Raw genomic sequence first — 12,360 nt, 5'->3', positions numbered from 1 at the left:
AAAAAGAAATGAATTTTTACTATTATATTGTTTTGCCTGTTTAAATTATAAAAACCGAGCGAAGCCGGGTAAAACCACTAGTATACAATAATAATAAAGCAACATAGCATTACATACTTTACGTAGATAGTCTTGGAATTCGGGGCTTATATATTTCGCAAATATCTATATGTAAAGTAATATCTTGTAATTTATTACACATAGTATAAATCAAACTTATTAATCGTAAATGTAAAAAAATATGTGCCTTTATGTATCAATTTAACAAGCAACATAGCTCAGTCGTTAGGGTATAATTTAGGGTCACGCAAGGACGGATTCAAGACTTTTTCTAGGGGGGGGGGGGGGGGCGATAAAAAAAATAATGCAATTAATATTTATTCATGATGCAATTAAAATCCAATGAACACACAATGAACATAGGTAACAAAAGGACTACCGTTTTGTACACCGCGACAAAAATATTTTAAATCAATAAATAATTTTCAAACGGCAATGAAATTTAGGGGGGGCGATTGCTGCTATCGCCCCCTCCCCCTCTGGATCCATCCTTGGGGTCACGGGTTCGAGCCTTGATTAAGTGTTGCTAGCCATACTTTGAGTATATGAGACTCCAGGTCGATCATTTCTTTATTTATCTTTATCTTTGAAACGCTTCCTACCACATTGACCACATACCTGCATTTGTCACCATTATTTTAATTTAATTTCAAATTTTTAATAATATTTATATATATAGTGCATATCTACATACAAAGTTGGCCATAGGTGTCGCCTTAGAGCAATCCTGTAATGATACCAATGTAAAAACAAATTTAAAAATTCTCATAAAATGATTAAATGTTAGCACACTGAATTATATCTAATTGTACATACATACATATGTATATCAATATTTTGTATGAAATTTTACGATTTAATTGTATGATAAACAATGCAACTTATCGCTTATTAAAATTGATTTTGCAATGAAATGGGAGTAATGTGAGCGAAATGAATTACACAATTCATCAAAAACTGACCTTTGCTAGTGAAGGGCGCAATACTTATCACTAAAATATGTGTTCAAAGTTCAATCGGCGTTAAAAATATATTTAGTCGTATGAAAATCGTCATAACAAGATAATAATAGATATTGTTGTTCATACATAGGTGTAACACACAATGTATTTCACAAATTTGCGTAAGCCTAAAGATATTCTGAAAATTGTTTCAGTCAGTTGCGCAAGATGGATGTTGGCATTTGAGGTTGTAAATTACTAACAGCAGAGTAATTTATAGTCTTAAAGCATAATTTTGATTCTAATAATGGTACACAGCACGACGGTTGTGTACCTCATCTCTCAGTGCTGCAATAGTGCTCTGTGAGCCTGAGAAATATTAGCTCATAGCGCGTGAACGCGTAACGCGCGCCCCTGGTGTGGCACGTCTGACGCGAATTCGTAATTCTATAGATTCCTAAGCATTTCATATATTTACAAATTTCAGTAAAAAGGCAAAAAAAAATGTTTGGAAATTTTAATATGTTTAAATATTTAAACAAAATTAAAAAAAAAACAACTTTTGCTGTTCATATATACATATATCCTGAATTTACAAATAAATAATTAAATTGTAGAGCTATTTTACCGTCACCTATAGAATTATTTTATAACTAGTATCCTATTAAATGGTTTATGTCTTGAATAGCAAAGAAAATTAAATTAGTTTAGCTTTCCAACTACAGAGTGGAAAAATGAAATAATCAGAAGAAAAACATGTATTTTCCGAATAATACATTTATTATTGATTTATATTTTATAATTGTATATAATTGCACAATATCCCGTTCAAAACATCAATTACATATTACATAGTGGTTTTCATCTTTACACATGGCGATAAAATATAATTAGTAATCATAATAAAAATTATACATTTATTCAACAAATCCGTAAATAAATTATAGGTAATTATAGGCCAGTAGAATAGCTCACGAATATATTATATTACATTAAAATCCAATACAAACATCAAAAATTATTTGAACGCTTACATATAAACATCACATTTAAACAATTATAATAGTTCTTGAGGATTAAATAACTGAAATATAATGCAAAGTTATGCTGTACAGATTTATGTAGCCTGATGAGCTAAAAAGATAATTAAAGAAACTTAACAATGTATTTTTCAAATGAACATCACAATACATCCATAACAAACCCTGATGATCTCCAAGTTCAACTACAATTTGTCATTAGTTCTAATGAATAATAAATAATATCATTTATACACACAAAATGAGGCATTTCAATTAGTCTCTTTGTGTTTCTAGCATTTTGTGTTAGCACCCCGAGAATTAAAATAAATAAATATACGTAACATTACGTTTGAGGTTTCGACATATTTTTTTTATATTATTGTAAATATATATAATACTCATTATAAATACCGTAATATGCATTTTCTTTGGTGTTATATAATATATTATTATTATTTTATAATATCATATTCTATTATCAAAATGTTTGGTCAAGCAATTTAAACTAAATCACATCCTTACTTTACATATACATACATACTTGCTTGGCACACACTTTATAATATAAAGCAACAACGAATCGGTTCGTACATTTATAATAATAAACACTGATTTTTTATACACAGTGAAAAAATAATATACACATGATCTATTATAAACATTTTCCGGTTTGGTCCTCGCTTGAATATAGCTTGAATTTTATTTTCATAAACTTATACGGCGCTTCTACTTTCGGCCTCTATGTGGTGCTTCGATTTGTAAATATTACAAAAATAATACGCAATAAAATAATAAAGGATTCAATTACAATAGCATGCACTTCAAAATTCTTTAAATATATTGGGCTAAGGCTGTTTCGAAATCTTGTAAAAATGCCAAAAGTTGAACGAGGGATGGTCGAGCTTCAGTAGCAGTAAGCCAACAGCAAGACATCACGGTAAATCTAGAAAAAATCCAAATAATAATTAAATAAAGACAAAAACGCATTTTTTGTATTCTTTAAATACTGACAGTTCATCGGGACAGTTGACAGGTTGAGTCAAACGATAGCCATCCCTAAGAAAAACTCCCACTTCGAAAGGATCCACTTCTGCATATGGCTGTTGAGCAAAAGTCGCCAACTCCCACAACAAGACGCCAAAAGACCACTATAATGAATTACATATATTGGTTTTACATTATATTTCAAATGAAAAATGGTATAGATAGTACAATGAATATATGTATAAAATAAATAAATATTTTAAATAAAATAAAAAGTATGTACCACATCTGAAGAAGATGAAAATTGAGCGTGTTGAAGAGCCTCCAAAGCCATCCATTTTATAGGTCTATTTTCACTGTCACATAAGCAATGATAGTCTTCAGGGAATAAATCACGGGATAAAGCATTGTCTGCTATTTTAACTTGAAGATTTTCGTCGATTCTATAATTTTATAATAAAATAAATTAATAAAAATACATGATATATGTACATATGTATACATCGCTTAAATTTGATAGAATTATCTTAAAGTAATCCAAAAATTAATTTGAAAAGAAACTCTTCATTAAAATGAATACATATGTACATATCTAGATGTCCTTTTATCAACATTTAAAACTTACATTAAAACAAACAAAGAAAACATTTAAAATTAAATCGTTTCAATAGCTTGCACCTTCCCCAACAATATCAGAAACTGGAAACAATGGTGAGACGTTAGCCAACTGTAATAATACGCTTTATCAGCGCATTGTTTGTTCTTGGCTTGGATCTGCTTTACCAGTTGCAGCTACATACATATATATGAGTATGTTCAAAACAGGTGTGCACATTCTCGATTGCTTATTATCATTAAATAATAATACGTTACACGCAATTCCGGGTAGCGACGTCCCTGTGAACGATTCTGCTGGCATGCAAGTACACCAAACCTCGAGCTGCACCAACTGCAAGTGCAACTAGATGCACACCCACACCTGTAGCGCAGCGTCTTTCCAACAAAAATCTAAAATAATCAAATCGAATCAAATTTCTATTGTAATATATTCTACAATCTAATTGAAATCATTTCAGTATTACTTTTTCAGATTTCCATACGAACAATGGGGATAGATAAGAAGTGGTCTCGTAGATCCAGTAGCTAAGCAAATTCCGAGTGGCGTCAAAAGATTTTCATGTGAGAAATTAGCTAAGAGTGCTCCTTCTGATATGAGAAGGGATGTTTGTATCTTTGTAGCAGCATCTAAAATGAATTTTAAAATGTGTTTGAATGTGGTGATCCTAAGTTTGGGTGTGGTAAATGATGCGATTTACAGACGTCATTAATGTTGAAGTGGCGTGTAGTTTGTAGGGGGAAAATGGGATCTTTGGGCAAGGAAAGTGCTGAAATGAAACCCATGGGATTTTAAGATTGAGAGTGATAAACTCTGAAGAGTGAAGCTTAGTATAAGAAACAATAAAATATACACATATACATATGTATGTACATAGCAATTGTACTTGAAAATTCGATCGATGTGAAAAAGCTATATCATAATGAGACATTTTTGTGTTTCATATCATATTTGTCGTTTCACGTACTGTATTTTAAACATTAATGAATAATTTCATACAAAACTTTTATTGATTATATAATTAATTATTATGAATTGGCTGTCTTCTCAACATGTACACTGTTGTATACGCCTAACAGTTTCCAAAAGGTTAATTTATTATGTTATTTACAATGTGTTTGAGGCTTATTTGCTACCTTTCAGTTGAAATATACCCGAAATAGATTATGATGTAACACTCCTGAGAGACATAATGGATTGTAAACAACAAAAGTGTCGAGAATGATAAATAATTTAACGTGGCCATCTATGCGTTTGTTCGCACTGTAAGCAATCCGTTTAATACGATACAGTATCTTTAGTGGAACATTCCGATGGGATTTTCGCCTCAGTGATTCGTGGTCCATGGTCCAAGATATTACAGCAAAGTTCATAAATTGTATAAATTAAAATTGCAAAGTGGAATTTTACAATTTGGAAAAAATGTAGCTTTAAAAATCATTATAAATCTGAGATTATAATTTCTTACATAGTGATAATACAGTTTAACAATACCTGACACGGTTTTAACCGTGACATCCAGTTGAGAACCACCAGTTCTCAGCTTCCCTCTCAGCAACTTCCCAAAAGTACCCTCTTGAACGACCTCCCCCAAAGTGACATTGCTTCGTTGCACCACCAAGCGTCGAATACGATCCGTCTTGTTCGAGCTCCACGACACCTGCGTCCGAAAACTTACAATTAATTCTGATTACCGACTACTTACTTGAACGCTGAAAGCGCTCCAGGTACAGAATCCGGTATGTGTTGAGGAGTAAGAGACGGCAGTTCTCGAATCCGGGCCATTGTTCAGTTTGGTGTTAGTCGAGTTGAAGTTGTCGCCGCTTTGATGCAATGTTATCAAAGTTGCCTGGTGCATCTGGTAACTTGGCCGAGTGCACAACAATGCACATTAGCGACACACCTACCCTCCCAGCATCCCAGCCTCCCCTCGTTCCTGGTTATCCCTCCCACCGCGAACAATGCGATCCGGTTACCATTTTATTCGCCCGATGCACCACGTATAGCTAGTGAAAGAGTGTTCTTGTGCGATATGCTCCCCAATTGTACAATATTATTATATTATTAGATTGAAAGGAAAAAATATTTTTTTCTTATATAACGTATCAGTTACATACATGCAATGTCCGTCAGTTCAAGAATTTTGCGATATTATTATAAAATATATAGTAAATTTGTACATATATCGTATTTTATTTCAATACATTGATGGATTAGTAAATAATTTTTTTATCAAACTGAAGCTTTCGAAGTTCAATTTGTAATGAGAATTCAGAACATTATTCAATTACAATATATCGATAATTTTGAATTATTCATTGGCTATAATACATTTAGATTATTAAGAATTCCATTTAAATTTAGGAGTCAATTCAACTCATTGAAATTAATACAAACCAATCAAACCTCACCAAATATTAATACTCATTATTATTACATTCCATTTTTTTTAAAGGTATTCTTCATATTTTTATTTATTTTTTTATTTATTTTTTTTATTTAATTTACACCAAGAAGGCCTAACAGGTAAACCCAATGCGCCTTCCTGGCCAAAGACAATTATATAAACATATATGTACACCATCCATATATACACAAATACTTACACGTATACACAAATGCACATACAATACATACATCCATATACATACAAACATTATACATGCACATACACATAAACACATAAATAAAGATAAATTACTCATATATATAAAAATAAAAAATAGCATACATATATAAATAAAGATAAAAACAACATACATACACATTATGCTAAATAATAAAATTACAAAATAAAAACAACATGTGTAAATATGTATGTATGTAGCTAGAAGTCATTTAAAATATGCTGCCTGACAGAACTGTATGATGCAGTAAAAACATCAAGGCTCCCAGAAAGCAGATTAAATAGTCGAATGGCTCTTGAAAGGGGTGAGTCATCAAGCACATTAGTTCTGGCCCGAATAGGCAGGAATAAAGTTCTGGAGCGAGATTCTCTCAGTTTCTCAGGTACCGTAAGCTTAAGATTACACAGAACTTCAGGAAGATGACATTCACCCCTTAGAATTTTTAGAAAAAACTTACCAAGATGATTGTTTCTACGTGAAGCTAAGGAGTCAAAGCCCAAGGAGCCCATGACAAACTTACTGGGAAATAAGTAGGGATAGCGCCCAAACTCTCTCATGTAGAGATAGCGAAGAAATTTTCTTTGCACCTTCTCTAACATTAGCGTGTACCTTAAATGATTAGGACTCCATGTGGCCGAGCCAGATTCAAGCAAACTGCGCACCAATGTAGTATACAGTAAACGCGTCACTCTGGTGCTATTAAAGGCGCGTGAGTTTCTGACTACGAAGCCCAAAGTTTTTGTAGCCCTATTGCACACATCTTGGATATGAGAATTAAAATTCCAGATATTTGAAAAAGTAATTCCCAAATCCTTGATATGTGTGTGACGGGCAAGAATAGAGCCATCAATATTGTAACCAAATTCAATTGATGATCGAGATCTGGAAAAAGAGACAATGTGACACTTGTCAACGCTTATCGGAAGACAATTTGAGTGTGACCAAATAACGAGTGAATCTAAATCGCTCTGTAGCAGTAGAGCATCGGAAGAAGATTCAACGCACCTAAAAAGTTTTAGATCATCTGCATATATAGAAGTTGCAGTTGTGGAATATTTCCCTAATATCATTAACAAATAAAATGAATAGTAAGGGGCCGAGATTAGAACCCTGTGGAACACCAGAGCAGGTTGGGTATTCAACAGAAGAATAAATTCCATATTTTACAAACTGACGTCGATCCTTGAGATAATTTGTGAATAACTGAGAGAGACCATATGAGAAACCATAACCAATTAGTTTATTGATAAGGATGGAGTGATTTACTTTGTCAAAAACCTTTTCGAAATCCGTGTAAACAGTATCTGTTTGAATATTAGCATCCAAGGAACCTGTTACAAAACCAGAAAATGACAACAAATTTGTGGTCGTTGAACGTTGTGGACGAAATCCATGTTGCTGATCAATAATCATACTCTGGCAATGATTGAAAATATACCTATGAAGTATAATTTCAAAAAGTTTTGCAGAAGAGGATATTATAGCAACCGGGCGATAGTTTCTAATGGAATACTTATCTCCTTTTTTATGGATCGGAGTTACTTTCGAACACTTCCATGATACAGGAAAAACTGAAGTCTTCAGCATGAGATTAAAAATAAAAATCAATGGAGACGAGAGTCCAGGCTCACTACCCTTTAAAATGAAATCTGGTCCAAAAGATTTAATATTTTTAATTTTACCAAAAACGTAGCGTAAATCAGAAAAATGGAACTTGTCAACAGACAATAATGGAAACATGGAGGAATCTAAACTAGGGGAAGTCATAACAGTAGTCGAATCAAAAACCGAATGAAAATAGTTAGCAAAGGCATTTGCGATGCTGTCATGACCAATAAAATCCTCATCCAGATCGTGCATTTTCGTAAGTTTTGAATCTATAATTCGTTTGCTGTTAATGAAGCTCCAAAAATTTCGGATTCTGAGCAATTGAATTTTCACAATTAGTAATGTATTCCTCGTAAGCGAAAGTCGAGATCCGCTTAAAAAGAGTACGCAAGTTGCAGAAATCAATAAAAAATTTAGGATCTTTATATTTTTTCCACATTTTATGTGCATTATTTTTCTTGGGCATTAATGAAATTATTCGGGAATTATACCACTTTGGGTAAATTTGACGCTTTCTCATAAAACATTTATCAAATACAGAGTTAACGATACTATAAAAGGAATCAACGGCAGAATTAACATCAACGCACTCATATAGTTTATCCCAATTACAAGCAAAAAACATACTATTGAGGATCACGAAATCAACACCATCAAACAACCATCCACCCGGAGCCGGTATATTGACAGAATGAAAATGAGAGGATGCCGAAACAAGTGTTTTTACTTCTAACTCAAGCGCCGGATATAAATTTGTTCCTCACTTTTATCATTTCAATAAACATATTTTATTTATTTATTTACTACAATTAAGCCATAGTGACATTACATATACAATGTACATATGTATACTCTATTGCGTAATTATATAAATAAAGACACTAATCTGTTTGTGTGTGTGTGTGTGTGTGTGTGTGTGTGTGTGTGTGTGTGTGTGTGTATGTGCGCCAAACATAATGAATGAGTCGATAAAAAGTCTGTAACTTTATTTTAAATCATGTATCAATTCGAAAGCACCCGTTGAGATTTCAACGGGCATAAAACTAGTCTAATATATAATTTCGAAAAAGACTTATACATATTTTACAATATATTTACGTTATAATTTATAATTAATTGTACTTAAAATGGAAAACATCCCTCGATAAATGAATTTGGGATATTTGGCAAGGATTCCTAGTATCGATTTTATAGTGATTATTGTGTTTTGTTAATTGCTTAAAAATAATCCATGTATGATCATATGTATATATTTATATAGATTTTTGTTAATTATATGTTCATCTAATATATGATTTTGAAAAAGAATTTGTAAGGTTGTAAGGTTTGGTTGGAAGCTTCAAAAACAAATCAAAGTTCCTATGACAATGGTTGAATTTTTTTTTTCAATTTAAATAAATTTAATAAAAAAACAAATGAATTACTATTAGATTAACCATGTTTAAGCGTTTTATATTACAAATTATATTACACCGAGCGAAGCCGGGTAAAACCACTAGTTTAAAATATAAAATTATTGACTTTCTCGCATTAGTCTTCTTGATTACAAAATATCTACTTTTGGAATCGTTCCAATTTATAGAATCGAAATTCTATATAGATAATTTTAAAAGCTTTCTTCGAAAATTGATCAGAATTTAATAGATTTTCAACGACCGGAAGTGGCACTTAACACCCATCGTTTACTTCTTTCAATATCTGTTTAACAACGGTGTTGTCTTTAAAGGCGATCAAATGTACCAAGAGACGGAATTTGTACTTCAAATTCTTGGAAAAGCTATTATAAATTCGATTTAACATTTTCACATAGTAAGTTAATACTATTTGTATTACTTTTAGAAGTGATTAAGCATTTTGGACTGAAAATTTGTCATCAAGGATGTAGCGTTAAAGCTAACGACAAAACAAAATTTAAAATGTAAAATAATTTCCAAACATTTCTTCGAGTATAAAACAAGCAAAACCTGAAACTTTTCAATACATATGTAAAAAGTAGTGTCATTACATTTCAGACATAATCATATTGTATCTATTACGTTAAATTTTCCATATGATATACCCGAAACATTCATCAATACTCACGTGTTCAATATTGTCTGAGTTTCGAGCGCAATATTTTTAATTCGATAGACAGGGTCAGGGGCTAGCGCGCGAGGATTCATGGGGTTTCCCTGTGGGAAAGACCCTGGAAAACGGTGGAGGGAGAGAGGGAAAGCAAACAGGAAATCACTCACTTGTACAAACAACCCGCTATGCCTTGCTACCCTCTGCAAGGCTCAATTCTTTTCCCGACCCCATCCCCCAGCGTCCCTTTTTGAATCGAGAACGCTTCCCATTCGCATCCGTGTACCACCGTTTGCTACGAAAACATACCGACGCATAATAACTTTGTGCCAGTCGTCTGATAGTTGCCTGAGGGCGTTGCTAACTACCATAAATTGTGCTCAAGATAACTGAACTTTGCTCGAGTTCAATACGTCTTCGATCAACTCTCATTCAACTGAATATAAAGACGGCTAAAAATATTGTATCGTTTTCTTCATTCCCCTTACTGAATAGAAAGCATGAGCTATTCAACGAGAGAACGATGGCAGATTTTTAAAATACATATATAATTTTATCTATCATTGATGATACAGATTCATTAATTGTTGTAATTTTAGAAAATCTAAAAATAAGAGTGGAAAAATATTACTTCTTAGACATTTCTTATTAAATTATTTATATGCAAATTATAAAAATATGTAAATACATGCAATTATAAAAAATATCCACAAAAAACAATAAAAATAATTTTTCTAATGAATATGAAAATAAATTTCATAAAAACTGGAATGTTTTTTTTCTTTCAACAACATGTTTTTAAAATTTGATACCACACTGATTTAAATTTTTTTTTCAATATGAATTTAAACTTACAATGTAATACAATGTAAATAATTAATTTCATTACAAAAATATAGTCGATACTTAATTTTTAGAAAAGAGAAATTCATCGTAATTTTTTTCAAAATGAATTTACCTATGTATGAAAATTTACACTAACTCAAAAATGTTAAGAACTTCTACATATTATAAATAAAAGTGCATCTATGGTGGAAAAAAGTGGCTAGGCGTATTGATTATGGTGTTTATAAGTTTTTTTCACGGAGAGTAAGGGAGTCAACCGGGTATCGAAATACAATACCAGGGAGGGCCGGCCCTCCGGCCCTTCCCTCTCTCCTTGTTTGCCCAGAAGATGTTTCACAATGATTTTATCGCAGTGTTGACTCACGCGGATGCCTATCGGGACACCGGATCTCCCAGATATTTGTTTTATCCCGGTGATTACTTACAAAGACTCGGAAGTTTGAGGAACGAGAGGGGGTGGGAAGAGTGCTAGCGATATCCCCCAAAAATGCCCTGTTCCTGTTAAATATTTAAAAAGCTATATAGACGAACTTGGATTTGAAATACGGGTATATAGAATGTAATGGACGAAAGGGTTGTCGAGATTGCACTTTAGCGGGAAATTGCACAATGGCGATATAAGCCGCTTATCCTGTCACAGTTCACAGGATTGCAATCAAAATTCAATTTCGTAGAATTTGCGCATAAATTTCACTTTGACATCCAACGGGGTAAATATAATCGAAAACATATTACGTTCATTTTTTATATCACATTGAACCGTTTTTGTGTTCATACACATTTATTACAATAAATATCAAAACCTTGATTCGTATTCTTTAGATTTTACAAGAAAATAATTGCAAATAATGTCGTTTGAGATATAAATCTGTAGAGAGTAGATAGATAAATGTGCTCAATAAAAATGCTGAATGTTGAGGATAAACTTGATTCTCATTGCGAGATCGAGCAAATTCAGCTCTTTTTAAAAGTTGTTGAACGGAAATGTTTTACAGACAAAATTTTCATAATGAAACGTTATATTCATTAATAATTATACTAGAAAAAACATAACATCAAAAGAAAGGTCTTAATATTCATGCAAAAGTTCACAAAGATATTTTTATAATATGTTTATATCTGTATATAAAAATTATGCTTCATCTTTTGTTTGTTGAATTTATTCAAACGAATTTTTTTGAAGCTTCGTTATAATATTTCTGAAATATATTTTGATACAATATATCATATTTTATAGTACTATAACTATCCTACGTTAAAATATAGGTATAATAAACGAATCGAGTAACTCACGACTACCGCTAAATCATTGGAAATACCAATACGAAGTTTGTTCCCGATTAGTTAAACGGCTTGGAACTTCATAAGAAACAAACATACATATATTTCAACATATAGAAGATTTGGAATACAACAGTTTATCATCTATTTTTACTGTGGTTGAATTTTTCCATTTTTTTTTAAATAGCCCTACGTATTTTCTCGAGCATACTTTTACATACATATGTACATACGTGTGGATCACGTCAAAATTTCGGTATACGCTTGCATATGAGCGAATCTCTTTTATGTGAATGTTGCCATGTACTCTT

General features: G+C 32.0%; 1 protein-coding gene across 1 annotated transcript; it reads right to left on the bottom strand.

Annotated features, from left to right (window-relative positions):
- Positions 1-2,854: 2,854 nt before the first annotated feature.
- LOC143917712 (tyrosine-protein kinase Dnt-like) lies at positions 2,855-4,408 on the bottom strand. Its single transcript, XM_077439293.1, has 6 exons — positions 4,324-4,408; positions 4,090-4,252; positions 3,881-4,015; positions 3,291-3,450; positions 3,035-3,171; positions 2,855-2,966 (listed from the first exon to the last, which is right to left on the bottom strand). The coding sequence occupies exons 1-6, from the start codon at positions 4,406-4,408 to the stop codon at positions 2,855-2,857; spliced, it is 792 nt and encodes a 263-aa protein (XP_077295419.1).
- Positions 4,409-12,360: the final 7,952 nt, after the last annotated feature.

This window comes from Arctopsyche grandis, chromosome 10 (assembly GCF_051622035.1).
Source record: "Arctopsyche grandis isolate Sample6627 chromosome 10, ASM5162203v2, whole genome shotgun sequence".
Lineage (NCBI taxonomy): Eukaryota > Metazoa > Arthropoda > Insecta > Trichoptera > Hydropsychidae > Arctopsyche > Arctopsyche grandis.
Note: the sequence above shows the minus strand (reverse complement) of the source record. Positions and strands in the feature narration are given on the sequence as shown.